The sequence below is a fragment of the Pygocentrus nattereri genome, chromosome 16 (genome assembly GCF_015220715.1).
Source record: "Pygocentrus nattereri isolate fPygNat1 chromosome 16, fPygNat1.pri, whole genome shotgun sequence".
Taxonomy (NCBI): Eukaryota; Metazoa; Chordata; class Actinopteri; order Characiformes; family Serrasalmidae; genus Pygocentrus; species Pygocentrus nattereri.
The window spans coordinates 24,261,861-24,285,985 of NC_051226.1; the positions used below are offsets into that span (position 1 = coordinate 24,261,861).

At 38.9% G+C, this 24,125-nt stretch overlaps 2 protein-coding genes across 3 annotated transcripts; one reads left to right on the forward strand and one right to left on the reverse strand.

Moving 5' to 3' along the window:
- Positions 1-183: 183 nt before the first annotated feature.
- slc25a14 (solute carrier family 25 member 14) lies at positions 184-15,582 on the reverse strand. 2 transcript variants are annotated; one of them, XM_017704325.2, is made up of 9 exons: positions 15,437-15,582; positions 14,749-14,847; positions 14,212-14,350; positions 12,444-12,538; positions 7,896-7,981; positions 6,446-6,541; positions 5,872-5,996; positions 4,367-4,580; positions 184-3,494 (listed from the first exon to the last, which is right to left on the reverse strand). In XM_017704325.2, exons 2-9 carry the CDS (start codon positions 14,810-14,812, stop codon positions 3,453-3,455), a joined length of 861 nt encoding a protein of 286 aa, XP_017559814.1. In that variant the 5' UTR covers positions 14,813-14,847; positions 15,437-15,582; the 3' UTR covers positions 184-3,452. The 2 variants fall into 2 exon arrangements, with proteins under 2 accessions (XP_017559814.1, XP_017559813.1); XM_017704324.2 differs by lacking the exon at positions 15,437-15,582 and having other exon boundaries at positions 14,749-14,997.
- A 5,716-nt stretch (positions 15,583-21,298) lies between these two features.
- LOC108431283 (glucose-dependent insulinotropic receptor) lies at positions 21,299-23,132 on the forward strand. Its single transcript, XM_017704321.2, has one exon. It carries the CDS (start codon positions 21,734-21,736, stop codon positions 22,874-22,876), a length of 1,143 nt encoding a protein of 380 aa, XP_017559810.2. The 5' UTR covers positions 21,299-21,733; the 3' UTR covers positions 22,877-23,132.
- Positions 23,133-24,125: the final 993 nt, after the last annotated feature.

Genomic DNA, 24,125 nt, shown 5'->3' on the forward strand with positions numbered 1-24,125 from the left:
TTCAATATCAGTTTATATAGCTGTTGTTATTTAATGATGTTTAATAGAAGACTAATTTTCATGCAATGTCATATGTCTTATGGCATGTATCTAGGATTATTAGTATTTCGACTGTTAAATGACTTCATACTTCAGAAAATCAAGACATTTTATGGAAAAATACATGAAGGACAAAAATACCTGTTTCAGAATCGTTCTGTTTAATCCAATCAAATTGAAGTTTTTCAGGAGAAATTTACACTATATGGTGTACCAAAAGTATGTGGACACCTGACTATCACATCTACATAAACTTGGACATCTCCTTCCAAAACCATGGGCGGTAAAATGGCCAACACATTTCCACTGCTCAGGAGTTCAATGACGCCATTTCACACCCTTCCAGCCAATGCTCAGTATTGCATAAAGTGATCTCAGGCTTGTATGCAGCTGCTTGGCCATGAAATTAGAGCAAATCCAAGCATGCAAGCTTGAAGCAGAAACAAATTTAGCTCAGTTTCAAGAAACAGCCTATTTAATTGTAAGGCATTATGTGAAATTGGAAAAATTTCATGTAAAAGTGAACCACAAGGGGGGACGGGGGATATATGGCTCCCTAAGTGAAGAACATGAGAGCTCAATAAAAGGGAAGTCACAAACAGCAGATGGTCTTAGATGGTTAATGAACCTTTTGTCAGTGCAGTATAATTGTTAACATGTGAAAAATGTGTTCCGAATCAAAGTAACCAACCATCAGGAAACTTGTTTTATTATCAGGTGCACGTTGATGTCATACAAAGCAAAACCAGCCACAGAATATAGTCAAGTTTCATACTGTTCATCATCAAGCAACAAATTATTATATTATGATTGCAAGTTCACCATCATAGCTGAGAACTATCAAAGGTGAGACAACTTGGCAAGTCAGTTGACTGAGAGTGAGCAGAGCAGTAATCCAGCAAATAGTTATGACAGAAGTCGAAGCGTATGGAAAGTGCATCGATGATGATGAAGGAAGGCATGGAAACCATGTTGGAGGCTAAAGTCAATATATGATTGATACAAATTTAGATTCTGTCAACTTAAATCCACGTTCTCCATGCAGATTCCACAGCGCCATTTTCATTCAAGATCCCCTTTGCATTCTTGTCCTCCATATGCCGAAAGAATTTATCCACCAAAGTAGAATTTAAAATATATAAAGCCAATATGTAAATATAATTTCAATAATCCACTCGAGTCTTTTTCAAAGATCTACAGCCATGTAAGAGGTAGAGACCGCGCAGAGGTGTCTTTCTTTTATACAACCCAAAACCCTATAGTCACACACCAAATCAGTTTATACATTAGCAATGAAATGTATGCAATCACATACATCACCTTAAATTTAACATACAATAAATAAGTCCTTTGGTTCTGCAAAACAATGAAAAAGATACTATATGCTAGCTAAGGCCATGAAAATTCCTTAATCAGGAACTCAAAAATGGAACAAATGAGAGGACAATAAAAGGGAAAAATAATACAAAGTAATGCTGTTGGAAATCTACGAGAGAAAAGTGTGAAATGGCACATGGGTGTATCTGTTTCTTGGTCTTGGCAGCACATGGAAATAGGCATTTTACAATGGCAGAAAAGTGTGAAAGAAAACAGCATGCATCGTGCGTAGGAAGAGGAAGAAGTAGCCAGAGGAGAGGAGACAGTAGAGGCAAGAGTACAAAAAAGAAAAACTGTGAAATAATCCAGGCATTCAAAGATCATTTAACCTTAACAAACTGAGGCAAATCCAAAGAAAACACAAGACATGACAAATCTTAGCTCTTATCAACGTGACAAAGTAGCATGAAAAGTTGGCTGTTACTCTTGAGAGGAGCTACAGTGTGATTTAAATGCCTATATTTCACTGAATGAGCATTAAAACATTTTCAGAATTAATTATAAATATTAAAAATAGCTTTTATACCGGCACTGTGGCTCACCAAACTCTTTCCAAATTGACTTTTCAAAAGCCAATTTCAAAAGCCACCAAGATCAATACATGAGATACATGTACCGAACAACAATGTTCCAGGTGCAATAAAGCAGTTTTGCTTATAATCTCTACAATAACAGAGTCAGGAAGCAAAATAGATATTGCTGGTTCAGTCTTAAATGTAGCTCCTTTCACATGTGGTAACCAGTAGCCAAGAGGCATATGCAGAATGTGAAGGCATATTAAAAGCAGGATTCAAATCAAGTGCAAAGGACTGACCATGAAATCATTATGACCAGAGAGTGTACAATATGTAACAGTACCGTCCTAAAGATAATTTGAAAGCTCATTCACAACAGTGCAGTTCTGTACAGTACACTTTGGCAATGAGCCCAGTGCTCCAACGCTACATACATCTTTCATGGAGTTGTTTAATTTAAAAAAAGAAAGAAAGAAAGAAAGAAAAAACTCTAAAAGAAAAGCTCAAACATTCTAATGTGCAACAGAATTATATACAGTTTATCACTTCTATCAAAATATTCTACTCATTCATATGTTCTTGCCCGTATACAAAACAGCCATACATTTGCACACAGTGGTGCAGGCATGAACGTACTGAAGACCACCAGGACCCTGCATCTTCTAGAGAAACATGCAGGGTCCTGGTGACTCAAGCAAAGTTTTACTGAGGCCACTACACAAAACACAAGATGCGATGTTTAAGTATGAGAGAGTGCCTGCAAGACAGACGCATTTTGCATTTCACTCAAGCAAAAAAAGGGTTTTGAAACATCAGCCAATCTGGACCAGCTTCAGGACACTCTTGCCTACAGTAATGCTTGTAACAGGGTCATATACAGATTTGAGTGATATTTAGAATCTACAGGCCACATGAAAGTGCTCAGGCAAACTGATCTGGGCAGGATACACTGTTCATTTATACAAAGACTAAATAATTGCCTTAAAAGCATTTCACATGTCTCTGGTATTCACCTAGACACTAGCAATGTTCTGTTGGCCAAATGGAAGCAACCATTGCTAGTTATTCCCCAACAATGAAACTGAGGGACTTCCTGAGAAAACTCAGTAAAGTTAGGTCAAGTAGCTAGTATGAAACCACTCTGAGACTATAAGTCTCCCGTTTTCAGATTTTTCTCTTGAAATTAGTTCAAATGTGGTTACTAGCTGACATAGCATTTCCAATGCTAAGACAAGGTTTGTTTAGCTGCCAGGAGAGGAAAAAAAAAACAAAACAAAGAAACCAAAAACAAGGCTTGGGTGCAAAAGGGGCTCATTAAAAAAAAGGTTTTATCGGGAAAAAAAGAAAAATATATATCAATCTAAAAAGAAGAACACTTAAATAAACATGCACATAAAGGGAGTGACAGAGGAGGGATTGTGAACGCTCACGGAAGGACAAAGGCAGGAGAGGTGCAGTGTGTTCCCTTGCCTCTCCACACACACACACACACTTTTAGCCTGTGGAGTGTCACTGGTTCAGCTATAATGGAAGCTTCTTCAGCTGCTCAAAGGTGATGAAGAACTAAAGCAATCAGTTAAGGCTACGAACTGCCACAGTAATATTCAATCAAATACAACATGACATGCTGTAATTTTATATTAATAATTTCTCACTCACAGCTCACTGAAGCAAACAAAGAAATTCTGCAGAAACTGCGGTTTTGAAACTTTTGTGTTGGTAAGCATGAGATTTTAACTATGATTTGAATTAGATATAAAAACTGTTACCGAGCATTTGCCAAAGTGGTCTTTACATTTTTGTGAAGGAGTGCATTCGATACGATAATAATCCGGATTTCTGCAGTTAATCTGATTATTCAAACGGTCATGTAAATGGTGCACGCCGATTATCCAATAAAGAGAACTGGCCTTTAGCTCTGTAATCGGATTTCTTTCAGAGTTCTCAATCTGCGCATGTGTGAAAACAGATGGCATGAAGTTTGAGTGTTACATTACATCTTTTGTGAGTTTATTGGCTGCTGGTTGTAAAGCTGAAATCTGACTACTGCTTGATTAATGCAGACCTGGAGTTTTCGCATTATCTGACTACTCAATTGCATTTAAATGCGTTGATCAGATTTCTGATTTTCTGCAGTTTTCAGATTATTAAGTTCATGTAAAAGCACTTAATGTTTGATAAAGAAGGTCAGAAATGCAGACATGTTGCTACAGAATGTAAATTATAAAAAATGCAAATGAACATGTTACTGCATTATTACTACATTATTACATTTAACAACAAAACAACTATTTTAAGGGATTAAAAAAAAATCCTAAGAATCTCTTCAGTAACTACATGCTGACCTCTAGTGGATCACTAGAGGTAAAACGGGGTAAAAACAAAAACATAAACTGATCTGTGAGGGGGTTGATGGATGTTCATTCAAAGGATACAATGATGTTCCAGGGTCCCAAGCGCAGCCAGTTGGGCCAAAATCCCTTGTAGAGGGCGAAGAAGCCTTCGTTTCTCCAAGTCTGCATGAGTCCATCCAGTGTGCCTTTGTACAGGAAGTTCCCAGACAGCACACGCTGGTTCATCATCCGAGTCCTAACCACATCTACAGGATTAGAGGCTAGTGCCCCCGCCAGGCCACAAGCAAAACTGGAACTGCATATAGACACAATGGTCAGGGTCAAATCTGGGCTCCACAGCTATGCATCAAAAACTAGGCTGCAGTCGAGAAAGGCGGGTCTTTGGTATCAGTGTCCTATGAATGCTGCTTCTTTGTATTACAAAATGCAAAACATAGCGGTCTACCACAGCCTCTCTGTCATGATATCGTAAAGGTGCTATACTGCAACTGCTCAACTCAAACCTGTATTAAACTTACAACTAAAGAAATACTGTACTGTAGGCGTTCCCAATTCCAGTCCTGGCAACCCCACACCTGATTTAACCAATGAACTACAACAAGCTCCTTGTGTACTGGGTAAAGTGTAAATCGGTCATCGGTAAAACCTACTACTGTATATTTTACTACACATTTTACAGGCCTTTTTAAACAGCATTTATTATAAACTGCATAGCACATTTACTGTTAACACAGGCTATCTGATGGCCCAAGTATAGCTGGCCCTTGATATAAACAGACAAAAGTTTAGGTAATCCATCGTTTTAGAAAGCTGACAAACTAAACTATTTTCAACATATATATGCTTTTGGAACACTGCAGGAATGTGGTTCTATATATGGTTGTAGATGCAGTGGTTTCACCAGCCAAAGCTTTATTCAGTTCAATTTCATACACACAGTATTATGAGGAACAGAAAACTGAAAGATCCTATAGTGGCACCCTTACAAACTGCCAGAATGTTGGTTGCATTTCTCATCTGCAAAGGACCTTTCATATTAACGATTAATGATGTAATATTCTAGACAAAAAGAGGAAAGGCATTTTCATTTGAATCAACATTTTTCTAGCTTTGTGTTCTCTTAGATAACACAATTTTTAAAACAGTGTGCGCAAATGCATAGGATTTGACTTGCATTTAAAAAAGACTGAGACCATTACTGCACAATCACATAAGACATGAATATGCAGTTCTGGAACTGGCTTTAACTTTAAAGCTATTCATAAAGCATCTAAATCTCAGTGTCAAGGAAAAGTCAATACTAGTGCACCAAATGGCAAATGTAAATGGAATTATTGAATTTTGATTTCATTTTCATTCTGAGCCCAAGCAGGCATGTATGAGTGGAAAACTTAATCTTAGGATTGTATTGCCATTTAGCATATTACATTTTATTTTTGATACAGATATGTTTCCATAAATAGCAAGTTTGGAGAGGTTTAAACATGCGCCTTATTTGACATGAATTTGTGCATTTTTTGTTTCTTGCACTCCGGGGCTCAATGGAAGCTGACACACAACCACGGTCCCAGAAAGGCTCTACTCACATGAAATGAGTCAAAACAGTGTCTCCCATAAGGCCGGAACGAATCAAGTGCTTCTTAGTGATATCATACACAGGCAGCTCTACACCAACCACAATGGCTGCCCGCTGTGCTGTGGGAATGACACCCTGCAACAAAATTTAGTGTCAAAATTAGTCTGTGATTATGAATCCATGCATCACACCCAAAAACACCTTAAAAAGTAAATATCAACAGATTAAGTTCTTTAAATAATACATGACTTTGATTGGAAAGACTTTCGCAAGACCTTTAAAATGAGCTAAAGCCTGAGACAACAATCATTAAATTACAACGATGCAAATGCAGTTTCACTTAAATAAGAGTTTCATTATCACACATTTTGGAACTGTACCATTGTTAATCATGATAAAAATTCCACATACCACTTGCCCTAACCCTAAAGTAAGAGGATGAGTGCAGTCTTATACCAAAAAAACAGGTATCTGTTACTGGTGCTTTTAGCTGCTGGAGCAGGTATTTTTGTAAACCTGCAGTGAAGCCTGAATAACCTAAGCTGAAATTTCCTTTGCCCGTGGGTCACTGTTCATTGACTCACCCTCCACAATCCTCTGGTGCCCTCTGTCTGGTAGATATTAATGAAGTTGGCCATCATGCTGCCCTGTAGCAGACTCCCCTGAGCCTGCATACGAATCTGTACACAGAAAGGACAATAAAACCTCAGGAACAACCTCCTCCACAGCCTTTTTAGAGCAAATGTTATTCTGAGTTTATGCAAAATTCCTCCCTAATAGTATAATAGTATAATAAAATGCATCCTAAAGGTAATAATTAAAAGCATCTGTACTCTTGTTGTAGTATCTCACCTCCTCCTAACTTTTATGAGGAGGTGAGATGCTACATGAAGAGTACAGATGCATTTAATTATACAATGCACCAATTGTAGCAATTAAAATACTGTGTCAGCAAGAACAATCTGTCCACAACTACACACAGGTATTCTATAGTAGGGCTACAGGACATAAACCTCATGTTACAAAGACAAATGCATGTTTGAGAGCTCAGTGCTGTAAAAGCCACAGGCACTGGACTACAGAAATGTTGAAAAAAGTGATCTGGTCAGATGAGTCATCCTTTATCATACAAGGGGATGTAAATGTGTGACGTACAATGAGAGAATCATACAGGCATGAATTCTTGACCCGTACACTGAGGAGTCTGGCGGCTCCATTATGCTGTGGGGGCATTTTGCTTGCATGAACAGGGTTGTCTCCTTATAGGGAAGGCTGACTGCAAGTCAATACAAAGTTATCCTGACTAATCACCTTAATTCTATGAAGAAACATTTCCACTGTGATGGGAGTGGTCTCTTCCAGGATGGCAATGCCCCCACTTACAGGGCATGAGGGGTCATCAAAACATTCGATGAGTATGAAAATGATCATTTGTAATGGTAATTTATATGCTATGGCCTATGCAATCACCAGATCTCAATCCAGTTAGACTATGGGAGATTTTGGCCAAATCTTTCAGACAGCACTCTCTACCACCATTATCATCAAAACACCATGGTGTCCTATCCCTCAAGTGCAGTTCCAGAGACTTGTAGAATCTATGCTAAGGCACACTTAATCTATTCTGGCAAGTCATGGTGGCCCAGCATCTTACACTTCATGTTGTTTTATTCCTTTAATTTGTCACCTGTCTGAAAATGCAGATCCTTTTTTGACATGTTTATAACTGACCATATGGCTCTGCAATTAAATTACAATATTTATTTAGACCACCGTCTTCACTTAAATTTCATATATACTTACTGTATATAATTTCCATTGTTTATTTGTCATGGTATATTTCATAATGACAAAAATGTGTTTTAAATGCATCAACAGACATTTTGACTCCAAAAATACATTAGACTATTAACCTGACCATGCAAATTTTTATTATTTTGCACTGAAACAGCTGATAATTTTAATGTCATAAATCAACATCAGCAGAAACCATAATCTTCAGTCATATGCCAAGATTTGTTTACAGTTGCTTACCTTTAGCACATCTGTGGGGTTAGCTAAAGTAGAGGACAAAACTCCAGACACCACACCACAGAACACATTGATTACCATGGTCTCATCTGCAAGGAGCAAAGACAGTTAGCATTCTGAATGTGTCGTCCAGAAACAGAAAGGCATACACAGTATACACAAGGACAAAAAGAAAAAGGGGGGAACAAAAAAGATACCACACTAATTCTGATTAGGTCTCATCAAAAGAATAACTAAAAAACTATAAACAAGATGCAGAGGTGGACATGCAGTAAACAAATTCCAACTGAGCTGAGATGATTAACTAGTCAGACACTTCTGCAAAAAAAAAAAAAAGAAAGAAAAAAAAGAAAGGCTATTTTATTTTCTCCAAAAATAATAGAATAAGGGGCCTTGTGCAATGTCTGGATCTTCTTTATTAACAGAAGGTACAGAAGGAGTTATTAGGCCTGGGAAAAAGGGCGATGTAATTGAACTCCAGCAATAATTTATCCAATCACAATGCTTCAAATATCATTATCGTTTCACTGGGGGGGAAAAGTAATGATGGAGAACTACACTAATTTCATTTTAAACAGCTCGTCAAATCATATTTGATAACATGTACATGTATTGTAAGACTGCTCTCTCATTTATTCATGTACATTTAGCAGTCCAAAGATTTCTCCACAAGGGGGGTGCACAAGCCATAACCTCACACTGCCAGCTCAAGAATGCACTTTCAAAAAACAAGAGGATTAAAAAAAAACAAAAAAACAAAACATGTTGAATTACTATTTATTTATATTGCACATTTTGCAAATGCAATAAGCAATTCTTATTAGTAATCTCCAAACAACATTTCCTTACAATACCATGCTCATGATGCATCACCCAGGCCTAGGGGTTATAATATAACCTGTGCCTTAACATCACCAACCAAGAGTAGTGAAAGCCCCATTAATAAATCTAAATGTAGTCAGAGTAAAGAAAACTATTTTGTTAGTCTCCACATTACATTTACTAACAGCTGGCATGATAACAGGAGGAAGAAAAGAGAAAAAAAATAAATATGGATCGAGTTTAGAACAATAGTTACAGTAATTCCTTGATCAATGTGACCAACAGTTAGTGTGGTCCACCACGCGCCGTTCATTTTGGCATTGGAATCCCCACACCAGCAGGCAAACCAAAGCCTGTATCAAAATAAGCATTCGACACACAGTGGCAACATCCTTGGCAAAGCATGCAGTGAGAGATACAAAAACAGAAAAAAAGAAGGAAAAAAAGGAAAGAAAAAATGGATACTTGGCCACAACACACATAAAAGCGCCATTGGCCTCATTATGAAGATTTGCCGTTTCTGACAGATTAGAGCAGGGGTTCAAGTAACGCTGATGTTGTTTGCTAAATAAAATGCATAAGGGTTGAAATATGCTGGCGCCAGTGCCAGTTAGTGTCAGACAGCACTCTGCCACTCCCTTCAGCATCTCCTGTTTAGACAGTGCATTAGTGACGGTGGATGCACCCTGTTTTGGGGAAGTGAGTCACAACAATAACCTCAAAATGTATTTGGAGAGCTAGGCTGTGATGAAGTTGCTGGAAGTTCTGTCAAATGCAACTCAGGCTCCAGATAAAGCCTAAAGTCTAAAAACAAATCACTACACATGATGCATGTTTACATTACATATAGTAGGGATCACTTTGTATCTGTTAATTTGTTCCTTTGTATTTGTGTTTTATTTTGTTAATTTGTGTTTATTCATGTCTACAGCTAGTTCAGTTTAACAGGAACATCAATTTTTTCTTGAACCCCTGCCATTTCAGTCTCAGTGTGTCAAATGACCCTTCACCAATTCAACGTCCACCTCTTAGACATGCCAGATGGGACTAGTCACATTATCACATAAGCAACAATGAGTGGTCTCAGGAGTCGCATTCACACAAAAACAGATCCAGCTGGGCTGCACACCTACAACTACTCTTGCATGGTTGGGTGGTATGATGGAAATACTGTATTTATTAATTATAATGGTATTTTAGAACTGTGACCATTAGGGATGCACAAATACCACTTTTTTTTGCTTATGATACCTGATCCTGTACGTATGTGCTGATACCAATACTCTAACTAGCATCTTGATATTTATACTATTATAGTCTTGATATTTATACTATTCCACTAAAAGCTGCAATCTGCGTCATAAATAAAACGTACCAAGTTTGAATGTATTCCTGAACTTCTCAAGTGATTTATCTCATATATGTGGCTCATACACTTACATCTAGAAGTCTCAGAATTTGCTGTAGTTCAGTAAACAATACAGTTATGGGAATAAAAGGCCACGAGACCACACCACTGTCTGATGCTTTGAACCAATGAAGGTGTACTGAAGGCAGGGCAGGTGAACACACTAGTCTGGCTAGCGGGGTGTTGCGCTAAAGGCTAAACCAAGGCTATTACCCTGACCAGTGGTTCCTTCTATGTCTCTTTAACATTGACTCCCACAGTAACAACCTGGACTAACTGTAACTAATTACATACAGCGGGAAATGAGGGATTACTGAAAGAAGACTGACCCAGCCATTCAAGTGACGTTAAAGGGCTCCAGTTTTTTGCACTATTTGTACATTGTACTATCCTGCTTATGTGTGGCACACCAGTGAAACTAACATCTTGGGAAGAATTCCAACCCTCTACCATTCCCTTCCCACAAAATACTGGCGTTACATGGCCATGAGTCCAACTGATCATGGGCATTTTTACTGCTGCTTGTCAAGAACACACTGGCAGTGTAGGTTCCATCCACATCCGTCACTAATTAGTGTCAGAAATTGCTCTGTGGTATCGATCCTCATCGCCAATACTGATACTTATGTTGCACTGAAGTTTCAGTATCAGTGCAAGCCTTGTGGCAGTGTCAAATTTCTTTTCTACTCTCTATTTCACCATCAAATAAACTTCCTAATTAATAAACACAGTCAATTTTCAAATAAAACAAACAACCAGGGTGGATTTCAATTAAACAGTAAATAAATGTTGAGATCAACATTTGCTGGATATTGAAAAGCCTACACTACCACAGTACAGTGCTTAGCTAGCAGGTTAACAGCTAGCTCCACACATCACAGGACAGGTTTGATTCCAGCTAACTGACGCTTCACTAACAAGTTCAGAAGACTCACTCAAACACTCAAATCTGAGTAAGCCAACATAACAGACTGCTGTTTGAATGACAATTAGCTGGTTAGTGAACCTGTTACCCTCTAGCAAAGGTAACCACTAAACCACTGTACTGTCCTAGTTAGCACTCTTTATCACTTATTAATGGTTTAACTAGGGTTATGTGAGCAAATTCGGCTGCTTCATTTTCTGGTCAATAATGTTATAGTGGAAGCTACAGTTTTAGTTTTTGCTCTGCTCCATTTCATCTGCTAATTTATGTCACTGAAAGGAGTTCTTCAACTACCACTGGATAAAGCCCCTATTTTGCATAGCGCAATGTACATTTACCTCGATATACAAATGTATGTAAATTTATGTAAATACATAATCATGTATGCAAAAATCCTTTTTTTGCTGTATTGTAATGAAGGTTGTAGAGTTTTTGGGTTTTTTTTTTTTTGCTGAAAAGGAATTAACCTCTGGCTACACAGACTCAATATTGTTGATTGTCATAGGACCCCCACCACAGGTTATAAGGTATAGCACTGTGTAGACGTTTTAGGCAACTGAGAAAATTACACTAAAATATATTTCATCTGAATAGTAAGCATTTATTTGCTAAGAAAAACAGTGTTAGAAAAGATATGATTTTATGTGTATCAATGTGTTTGTTTAACCACCTCTTCATAACCTCTCCTCAGGGCAGCCAGGTATTATCTGCTGTTATCATCTAATACCTGGTTTAACCAATATGTCTTGACAGTAAATCCGATGTGCTCGTTCTAGAATTTTACAGATCAAAGTGATGGCTGGGGGCAGAGGAGAATTCTGGAACCAAACTTTTTCAAATTAGCTCATAAGACATAAACTACTAAAATAACAAGAAACAAATGAGAACTGCAATTGTTTTCCGCCAAATGTTTGCATTTATTCTAATGTTATATAGTGTTTTTACAAGCAAAACTGTTTAAAACACTTTGTTCAGGGGCCTAAAACATTTGCAAGGTACTGCAAGTATCATTTGGGGTCCGCTGAATGGTATGGGGGAAAAAATGCAATATACAAAATACAGCATGGCACAATGGCTACATTGTGGGAATATTTTATTCAGATCTGACTAATAATAGCAAGAAGCAGTTACTGGCACTTGAAGCTAAATTTTAATATTTGATACCTTCCATTAACTCACACAACTGTCTAGGTTTGAGCAATGGTGCTGTCTAGTTATCGCTATCTACACTGAATAAGGCCTTATGAGTGTTTGGAGAAAGGCAATGTGATACCTCTTGCTAAGGGCGTATTTACAGCTATCATGTTCTCTAAGAAAGTGGCATGGTTAAACAGTTCACTGTTGTGATGGATGAGAAATGAAATACATGAAGCACAGAGTTATCCTTAACACTCACCTTCAGGACGGCTCACAAACAATTTCTTCAGGGTATTGTACGTGCCAATCTTTATTGTCCCATATGAAGCTTGCCTTAGGAGTGCAGGTGAAATCCTTAACAACACAGAGAAAAATCAATAACAGCGTATTAGTACTATTGACATGGTACTACTTTCTGCATGCAAGAGAAAAGTCTCTTATACGACTTGCATTACAAAAACAAAGCTGTTTGGATTTAAAGTATTACTGCAGTTTTTCAACACACTGTTTCCACAGGGCCAGCGTGTTAAAAAGGCCATGTTAAATTCTGTCTACAAACCCAATTTAAAAATAGCTGGCAATAGTCTTACTGCATAGGGGAAGTAACATGTCAACAGCATCCAGAAACACTGCTGACGTCTCTGGGATAAAACTCCTCTGAAATGGACGGACACACAGTGAAAATGTGTATTGTGGTCTCACAAGTCAGCTGTTCAGGTTCTTTATGGAAATAATGAACATTGTGGTTTTCAGGCCAAAGAAGAAAAAGACCATCCACATGTTACCAGCGCAAAGTTCAAAAGCCAAGGTCTGTCATGCTATGCTGAAATATTACTGGGTAACTTGCACACCTGTTTAAGATTATTTATATATATATATATATATATATATATATATATATATATATATATATATATATATATATATATATAGTTTTTTTTTCCCTTTCAGAATGAGCATGCATTTCTAAAAATAGAATAAAACTTTAAATTTCTAGTCTCTCTTGAAGTAAGAAACTAAGCCCGATGTTCACATCCATTTATATGCATTTGTTGTTACAGTCTGTCAGTACATTCACTTACTGTTAAATGAAATTTTTTCCAGTGAAATATTTCAAATGTTTATGTTCATTAAGTCTACTTCTGTCCAGTTAATCGGTAGATTACTAGATGAATAATATCATCTATAACAGTCTTGTGCATGTTGTCATTTAATATGATAAAGAACCACCTACATTGGCAGGAAACAGCTGTCGTACTGACATGCAAAACAACCATCATCAAATGTAAATCAGTTTTTGTGTGACGTAAAGAGGCATGTGATTGTCAAAACGGGGCTACGCAAAAACATGTCCTCAGGAATAGAAGTGGTATGCATGCTCACACGAGAAACCAACTTAACTTCTAAATGCTTCAAAGAAACTGCTGAATAACTTGTGAAATTCACATACATTTTTCTATCTAGTGACTATACCTCACTCTAAAAGACTCATCACAGCACACAGAGCAGGTGACTACTCTTTGCAAAACCATTTCCCATTGGACAGATTAAGCACAGTGGATAGACGTATGTACATACTTCATGCAGATAGCCAATCTGAATGCAACAAAACCCAGATAGCTGTAACCAGCTCATCAAGCAATATATTGGACGGTATGTACCTCAGTGGGTGCAACGTCTGAGGCGAAGACTATGTGCCAGCCAAACTGTTCATGCCAGAAGTGTGGGCAGCACTAGACTCAGCAGCATGTCTACATATCTGCCTACAACATGTGGTTTTAAAATCATCTATTTTTAGCTCATTGCAGCTAAGGCCACCACTATGATATAAGAGCCATAAAATAGAAGCGTTCATTAGGAAGAAACTGTCAACTGAGAAGATCCTAAGCAATATAACCAACTAACAGAGAATGGAAGTTCTCCAAATACCATAAAAAACAACTGCCATGCACTGACACATTAGAGCTCTCCAGTGAGGCAACACCTGCGCTGCACATGCCGTTATTCCACCAACACACGTCCCTTACCCAGAGTACAGCGCTCGGATGCCCTCTTCCTGTCCAATCCTGAGCAAGGCATGGAACATGCCCCTGTAGCGGACCTCCATGCACTGGGACTGGCCTTGGACCTGCAACCGTGTCTTCGTCAAATCAATGGGGAAGGTACCTGCAGCATTCAAACAGAAGGGTGTCATGCAATAAGTGGACAACAGGAGTCAAAGGAGGAAAGCACGCATATTATAATATTTTACCTGCTAAACATCAAAAAGAATATATATTATTTATTACTTGGACACTGCATTACATGTCTTTTGCAAGGTACCTCACTCTATGTCCAAGCCATATTCAGGGCAGACTCGTTTGACTGATCAGAAATGTACCACTTCCATCCATACATTACAGTCCGGGGCCTTTGCAGCATCCATTGCATTGCACTGCATTGCAATCTAGTGTTATCTCTGGATGAAAGTGCCACATTTCTCATCAGTCCAACGTGTCTGGTCATTATGGCCTTTTCTCCAGCGATGCAGAGCATCGTGCAGATCCAGCAGGTGCACTGCTCACCAAATTCGGCGACGATTGAGGCCATCCCCCCGTAGACGAACGGTTTCCAGTTCAGGTTTGCCATTTCCGTCGCGGAACCCTCAGCTTGCTGGAGGCCCACTAAAAACAGCAAAAAGCCAAAATGGCTGTAAACGAGTTGTTTCCATCGAACATTGCACAGCATCGTCCAGCCCGTTATTAATGCACCCAGTGCAGTCAGCTGCATAGCCGAATGTGCACCGGGAAAAAACACACAGGCGACTGTATTAAAGATTCATGCAGCGCCATCGCAAATTTACGGCGATTTCATTGGCCAGAAGCGCCATCAATCACAAAACGGTGGCTCCTGATAGGCTGAGCTCAGCTCCGCTCGTGCCCACTTGTGTTATCGGTAAGGTTGAGTGACAGCGGCTCGCAGCTCCTCCGAAACCTTCACATGGAAGAAGTCACAGCCGAACATTTGTCACTACGGAAAATTAGAAATGCAGCCAAAACCCACATGTTTGATATATTCTCCCATGTGCGTAACATCAGGCTGTGTTTAAGAGCGTCTGACCTGGACCGTATTTCTGTGCCGGCATTCAACTAGTGCCATTAGCTGACCGCTTAGCCACTTAGCAAAGACAGCAGCGAACTACTCCGACTAAGAAAGTGGAAAACAGCTCGCCTTCACAACCCAGCGCGAATACCACACCTACTGCACACCTACCTCACTCGGAGCGACGAGGTCTTCTGCCTTATTTTATCTTTGACTCCATCGTCTCGGTCACAAGGCGAATTTCTTCACTTAACACGAGAAAACTTGGCGAGCTCCCGAGTTCCGTTTCATTTTCCCTCGATTCGGCTGGAGAGAGGAAGCGCTCTCCGGAAGTTCAGCCCACTTTCAGTGACGTAACAGTCCTCGCTGCCTCTGATCAAAGTCACGCTGTCCTTCTAACGAGACCGCTTTCCAAAATTCTCCATGAAATATAACCCTGCAGTACTGCCTCGACATCGTTCACACATTATGGCTCCTTTCTGGTCTCCCTCAGCTTAAGTTTATTTCTTTTTCTGCTGTAAGTAAGAGATACAGCTTTGACATGAGAGACATTTTCTGTTACTCCACAAACTCTTAACACTGCTCTTCACTGTTATTTATCTGCAGAATATTTCATTCAGAAACACAAATGTTTAAATTCAGTGCTGTTGTGTACAGGACAATTGGAGCACTGCATGCCTTAAAAAATAAATGATTTCACTGTGCGTTATTTTAGATTCTACATGATTTTATTTTTTGAGGTTGTGAGTGAATTATCTAGTGTTGTCATTATATCTCCACCAGTATAACACTGATTTTGCATTTGAGATCTAAACGTTGAGTTGGCCCTTTTTTGTGAGCCTGTGTGTGTGGCGTGACTATGTGAAGACATTTTCACTTTCATGTTAAGAAAACACAAGCACACTGCGGCCTGTGGAAAAATGATGGCGCTTATTCCAATATTGTTGCAATATTTTCAAACAAGTAGAAACTGCACTAAAATTTGCAGAAAAATGCCAGGAGTTAAGCTTTTTTTTTGTAATGCTTTTTCATTGTTGGGTACTGTTCATAAGGCTACATGACACCAGCATAACCCATGACAACTAATATAACTCTACTTTAGTTAACTGATGAAAATGCAAAAGTAGCCTTGGTAACAAATGACACCTAAAGTTTTTTAAACATTTGTGTAGGGTTATGTCAGTTATCATGACAAGCTTGTGGAGGTGTACCCTCCAGTAAAGTGTTACCACTTATTTTGACTAAGAAAATCAACTAAATGTGTAAATTGATCAGGGATAATAAAACTTTTGCATACAACTTGAAGACCCCAGTGAAGTTTTCAATTAGAGAAGAGTAAATGTTTAATACACAAGGAGTAAATGTGTAGCAAATTCTAAAAAATACTGTTAAATACTAAAAAAGTACTTCTGCTCCATTATTCTCCACCCTGTTATAAGCAGAAAACCTTATTCTGAGTAAAGATGGGGTTTTGCCCCTGAGATGAGAGAAAACAGTCTGAATAGACCCACACCAGCATAAAAAGATTTATTAAGTTTATTTAATTTTGTAATTATTTAATAACACTATTAATATTTATTTATTAATATTTAAATATGTGTTTGTCAAGACACCACAGAGCCTAAAGGGTTACTAAATCAGCAATGCAGGAGAAAATTCGTTTCATATTTAGGTGTAAATTTATACAGTTCTACAATTCCTTTGTTATCTTTAGAACTCGAGTAAGAACATTGCAGAAGACTTTTCCTCTGTTGGAATTCAATCACATTTCTTACACTAAGCACTCAGTGTTTCTCTACATGCCATGTGACTAATCCAGTCTGTAGGCTAAATAAAAAGCTCACATTGCCCAAACAGATCAGGCTTTCATGTATTTTAACTTCCTGGGCAGTCTCTCAGCAACGAACCAATACAGTAAATATTGTGGATCATCACTGATCATTCCGTAAAGGCACACCAACATCATTCTCAATGAACACTTCAACCTGCAGAGAGATACAGAACAGCGACATTATCTTCAACTACAATCCTTCTCATGACCTAAAACACAATTAGATCCTCATTCTTAGTGCAGAAGGCATATAAAACCACCCCACCCCGCGGATCAAAAAAGACCTTTAGTGTTGTAAGGAGAAACCTCGGAAAGTCCCTGTGTTCTATGGTTCATAATGCAATATCAGTGAGATGGAAATCTCGCTTGTGGAGCAGGCTGCAGAAGACCCACGCGGTTGAGCCTCCACCCTGGTCTGAAGAAAGAAGGGAGTGTGGCCTTGATCTCACAGTGTCGTGCGAAGCAGCCTCATCACTCGCTGGTACAGCTGCTGAACAACTGTCACCAGATTCCTGTAGAAGATGGTAGAGAGGATGCCAGGAGTTAGTTGAGATGACCAAAGAAAACCATCTTGAGAAGTACTTGTTCTTTAAATAGGAGTCAGATGAATCTCTTAAACTCTGTTCAGCTGTTAATCTTAAACCTTATTATTCAGTAAGTGCTGGAAATGATTCACTAACCACAACAAAACTAATATGTAACATGGTTAAGAGAGAAATTGTAGGCCCATATTTAAGCCCTTAGACTTAGAGGTCCGTCTATATTAAAAAGGAAGAAAACTTCTCCATAATCAAGTTGTTAAGACGTGAGCAAAGTTATTTATGGTTTGATCTGTCTGAATATTTCACAGTGGTGGTGATAGGAACCAGACGTCTGAAGTGTTTAAATGCTAAACTGCTAAATTTCATATAACCACAGAAAATTGTTACATGAAATAGTTATGAATATGCTGTCTGATGCCTCAGACACTGTTGACACTGAGACAAGATAAAGGTCTAAAAATATATTTGTAAATACTTTCATGTGGGGAGGGACATACAAGGTGTGGTAAGACAAAATAAGGCATATTTTTTTTAGATTTACCAATATTTTACTATAATCAATATTACATATAAAAACTCACAAGACATAGGTTCACTAGCCAGGGTGAACAGAAAATGAATACATTTACTATATATTTCCATATTTGTGTTGTAGACATTGAGACCCCTGCTTTCTATTACCACTACTGTAAAGAAATCATAGCTGTAACATTTCTTTAACCCCTTAAAACCCCAGACTTTTTACATGCTAAGTTTGTTTACATCTCAACAGTTTAATTGTTAGCAATGTTTCTAAAAAATCAATGGTCAGTATGAACCTAATATGTAGCATGTAGTTATGCGGGTGAGGAAATGTAGACTCATATACAAGCAAACGTTTAACCCATTCATGTTGAGCAACCAAATTTGGTATGATAAAGATGGTCTAATTCCAATTAGAAAATGTAGTGTTTGTTATAGGCAGACGACCATAAGGATCTGTATACAAACATATTACAATATACAAATAAAGATGGCAGGTAGGTTTAAAATTGAGTATTTACAATTGTGTTTTTCTAATATCCTGCTGTTATGTTACTAAAATATTTCAAAATTACAACTTTAACCTTCTGGGATCAAAAGGCATTCTCTCAACTTACATAACTTCTTAAAGTCGCCTTTAAAGAGACTAGCATAGAACAGGACACTCATGTATTTAATATCAAAATGCTCTGTTATCTTCATCGCTACTTTCCAAATCCACATCAGCAACTTCACAGCCCTTCACAGCCTCATATATTACTATATATGCAGAAGTGAATCACGTACGACCTCACGATAAAATGGAATAGAAAGGCCAAATCTACAGATTCAGGAAATGTTTGAACTGCTGTGTTATTAAAAAAATACAGAAATGTATGTGTTAATTCAGAATGAAAATATGTTCTCATCATCATTGGGGGAAGAATAGTTGATTTGGATGGACATCCAAGACCAACCAACTGATTTAGTTTTTATTACAAGTCATTTCCAGACTTTTGCTCACAATCACATTCATTTTTGTTCATCAATCAATTTTCTATTACTTAGTCCCATATGACTAAACTACTGGATTCATTATAACGAATTGAGTGATGAAGATAGATTTGAAAATCAGATTTGTGCTTGGTCACAGAACATACGGCCCAAAGCAAATTTAAAACATGTACATTAAGGGATTAAGGGATTAGTGGTTAATCTACATTTAAGAGTTGTAAAACTGTGGCTTGTTATTTCTGGGCCTGAACATTTTTTATCCAATTATTCATATTAGCGACTGTGACATCTTGACCTTGCCCCTCCCAATAAAAAAGTCCATGAGTACCCCAGCGCCAGGGCACATTCCAGACACATGGCAACAATGGCATCAAAGTTAACATGGCCGAGAACTGCACCTACATCAAACATCATCCACAAAAAGAAGCAGGAGGAACCCCATGAACCCACGTCTGCACCACCCGCAGAACTCACAATAACAACAGCAAGTGAAACACTCACCGGGCGCCGTGAGAGACACAGTTGTTCCTGTCGGGATGGAGGCAGAAGAGAGAGGCCACGCAGTACACACAACACAACAACATGGACAGTAGTCTCCTCTTTAAAGACATCTTCAATTCCGACTTTAAAGAACCTCACTACAGCGGTAAACGTCCCTTTGAGGTCTCTACTCTTTCTACTGAAACAGAAGACAGTCCAGAAAGTTCGTTCCTTGGCCAGAAGGAGATGAATTAAGGATGGACAGCTATGTGTGGCTGAGGAGTGGGCAATGCTCTGTGTAAACTGCATCCAAGCCGGGGGGCAGAGTGTAGCACAATAACTGCTGACCAAGAGCTGCTTTCAATAGCACTGAACAGTCTAGCAGGGATGAATACCACTGCTACATTGTCTGCCCGCTGGGAGCAGAGCTTTATTGTGTAGTGTTCTCATAAAAAGATCTTTCCTCAACGTGGAGGGCTTGTAGTGTGTGTGGTGTGAACCTGTTGTGGTGTGTAGCGTGGACTGTAAACATGGTGCTTTCTGATTTGTAGCCTTTCAAATAGCTAAACACATAGAAAACCCACACAGGCAAATGGAGTGGATTCTTGGGGTCTCTTTTATAAAGCATTCACAAGATCTGATCTTCTAATGATCAAACACGAAAATTCATTTTTAAGTGAATTTGAATGCAAAATGCGTACATTTACAAACTGATGTACAAACATTTTAATAGTGACAGTATACGTTATTGCACCACTTGTGAACATGGTGTTTTCATGAATCATTTGCATACAAATGCTAAGAACTTAAAAGCAAAGTGCTGCTGTCCAAAATACACATGCATGCATTTTTATTTTTTTGCATCAGTTGAGCAGAGCAGCTGCCCTTTACATTATGTAGCAATTTCATGAGGAAAAGATCAATAGAAATGCTCCAAAATGGCTTCAAATGAAATCTCTTTAATGCATTGAGACATTTAAAGTCGTTGCTTTCTCCTGTAAAGTTACTATATGAAAGATGCTTAAAGTTAAGCTCTAAATCTCAAACTACAAATGTGGAAATTTAATGAAGCTCATTTAAAATTAAACCCCAAATCTCTTTAGTAACACCCTTAATGGAAAAACATTAACAGGCAGTCCATTACAGATTTCCCTTGTAATTCCCTCATTCATTCATAAACTGTTAATGTTATATATCATTTACATGCAAATAGATTTTTTGCCCGACACTTGGAAAATGTTATTCTGTTAGTGCATCACACAAAACAAACACAAACAAGAACTGGAACTCCCCTCCAGTTCTACAGTTACACCCCCCATTCCCATCATCATTCACTCCCACAGTTTGTGTAGAGAATTCAGAGCAGGAACCATATCAAAAGAGGGAGTGACTAAAGGCTGAAAGGCTGAGAACTAAACACAATTACCACAGATCCATGAATACGGTACAGACAACCAAATGTACAGGAGAACTGGAGTTTTTTTTTTTCTGATTTGAATTGAAGAAGACATGAGAGAAGCAGGGTGCAGTCAAGCTGAGGGATGTAAAGCAGGAGTTCATTTTTTACTGACCTGTCCATCCCTTGGGTACATTTCCCAGGAGGTTTGTCTGTTTCAAGGTTTCATCTGTTTTGTATTACAGTTTAAATCAAGGAACACTGTCCAGTGTCTTTACGTAAAGAAATTCTGAAGCTCTAAAGGTTCATGGATGACGACATGTTGACCATCAACGGCTGATCAACATTTTCCATGTGCGTAAATTGTACTTTTGGGTTATGCTTCCAATTCCAAACAGAATGTTGATGGAAAATGGTATCTTCATGCAGGAAGTATGCACTACAGATCCACTGATGGGACTTGGATGACAGCCAGACTGGACAAGGGTCAGCAAAACCACAGCAGTAGTGAAGGACATACTTTGGACCCACAGCAGGAAAGAGAGGTCTGTCTCCAAAAGACCTGCTTCTGAAATCTGACACTTTTATTTTGCTGTTTGGACAAAACTCTGTTTTGCTGTTTTGGATCACTTTGGGTCAGGAATGATGTGAATATCATTTGGAGTTTTCTGTGGGAACTCCAGGAGCCAAGGACAGAAAAGGGAATGATGGTTGATCGAAATGGGACCGTGTCCTCTTCGGAGGTGAGGGGGAGCTACTTAGAGGACATGACTCCAGCCGTGCCAGTCTTCACACCTCCTGCTCAAGTGGGCATAGACGCAATAGTCATGGGCTGGATCCTCAGTATGGGATCTGCTTTGATCATCTCCACCAACCTCCTGGTAGCTATTGCCTTGGTCCTGCTCATCCAAAAGAAGGGCAGCCAGAGCTGGTGCTTCGTCCTAAACCTGGCCATTGCTGACATCCTCGTGGGCCTGGCCATTACTAGCATTGCCACTGATGCTTTGAAGGGACGAGCATCCTCTGTGCAAAAGGAAGTGTGCTTGCTGCGCATGGCTTTTGTTATTGCGCCCTCTGCCGCCTCCATCTTCACTATGTTCTTCATCTCATTGGACCGTTACATGGCCATCAAGCTACCCCTGCGCTATGCACAACTCATGGGCAGAAGGATGATAGCAGGAGCTTTGATATTCCTGTGGCTGTTGTCCACAGCTGTGGGGTTCATGCCCAACATGGTGGTGGAGATGCAGCACAGTAGCAACCAAAGCATATGCACCTTCTTCTCAGTCATCGAGCCCCAGAGTATCATCATAGTCTTCTGCACTACCTTCTTCCCTGTACTCTTAGTCTTCATCTACTTCTATCTGGACATCCTGAAAATCGCCTGTGGCCATCAGCGGCGCATTCGACAGGCCATGCAAGCTGGCTCCCACTGCGTAATGCCTAGCCGCTACTGGGGGCATGTCAAGGCTCTGAAGACTGTTGCTGTACTTGTGGGCTGCTTCACACTCTGCTGGTGCCCTTTCTTTGTAGTCAGCATTGTGCAGGTGCTGTGCCCACCATGTGAACTTTACGGATTTCTAGAAAACCACCTATGGTTGCTGGGACTCACCAACTCCCTTATCAACCCCCTGGTATATGCCTTCTGGCAGAGGGAAGTGCGACAGCAACTCAGCGACATGTTCGCTTGCATTAAGGCAAGTCAATGCTGTGTTAAAGTGCCCAATGCAACTGAAGGATGTCCTATAGACCACACAAAAGCCATTCATACCAGACACTCTGTTGACCAGACACAGTATTGCCAGTTTATCTTTAGGGATCCTGCCATAGTGCCTATCTCTGCGTGAACGTTCTGTGAAAACTGTAACAAACAACAACGTTCTTGCAGCTCAGTGGTCACAGGAAACCGTTAAGTGCTCTGATTTCAACAACAGAATGGAAAACAACTGCCTCACGTAATGGATATGGAGTCTTGAGAGCCTAGCACTGTGTGCATGTAATGGAACAGATGGCTTTGTTTACTTTTTACTCAGTTTCTTCTACTTAACAACTGAAGTCAAAAGACAATAAGCACTTACGATCTGATGTCTCAATTCCAACTGTCTGCACTATCAAAAAAAAATTGATATAAAAGTCATCTATTTTAATTGACCTATTACTGCGCAGCATTTTATTGCAGTAAAAAATCAGTAAATTTTCTTGTGCTACAATTTTGTTTAGGTACTGTTTTTTAGTCCTAGGAATCATGTTTTATGTTTAGTTGCATCTGAGATTAAATGTGATTTCACTGTTCTTCAGCTGTCTATCTATAAGATCTGACATCTTAGTCAAGGTTACAATAAAATTATTTGATATATAATTGTTTACCGGAAGAGAACAACTACATCTAAGAGCAGTACTTCTGTTAGGTTCATTTTTGCTTAAATTAAAAGCAAAATTATAACACTTGGCTCATGAATCCGTTCTGAAATTCACTGGTCTTTAAGGCTTCTAAATGGGCCATTTTACTGATTTCATTTGGATCAGGCTTGTTTTATTTTTTTGTGGTCTGAATTGAGCAATGCCATTCTTTGATTCATTTCCACATTATTATGAACATTATTATTAACTCATTAAAATCTCAGGCTTATTACATACTAAGGCTTATCATTCAGTAACTACAGTGACTTCAATGCAAACTGGCTGAGCTATTCGTAGGTTATAGAAGAGTGTAATAAAACTTGACTAATGAGCCCTCCTGATTTACTCATTTGCTTGGTCGACTGTTTTAAAGGTCAACAGCATTTAAAGGTGCAGTGTGTGAGGTTTAGAAGAATCTATTAGCAGAAATACTATGTAGTATATAAAACAGTTATTTCATTAGCATATAATCACCTGTAACTTTGAATTGCTGTGTTTTCGGTAACTTAGAATGAGCCCCTCACATAGGGAGCTGGTCCTCTTCCAACAGAGGCACTGCCATGTTTCTATACTAGCCCAGAATGGACAAACTAAACACTGACTATTTCATAATTATACATTACAGTAGCAGCTTGAATTTGGTGGCGCTATTGCACCGGTAGGAAGATGTAGAAAGAAGAAGAATCTGTGGTTGCT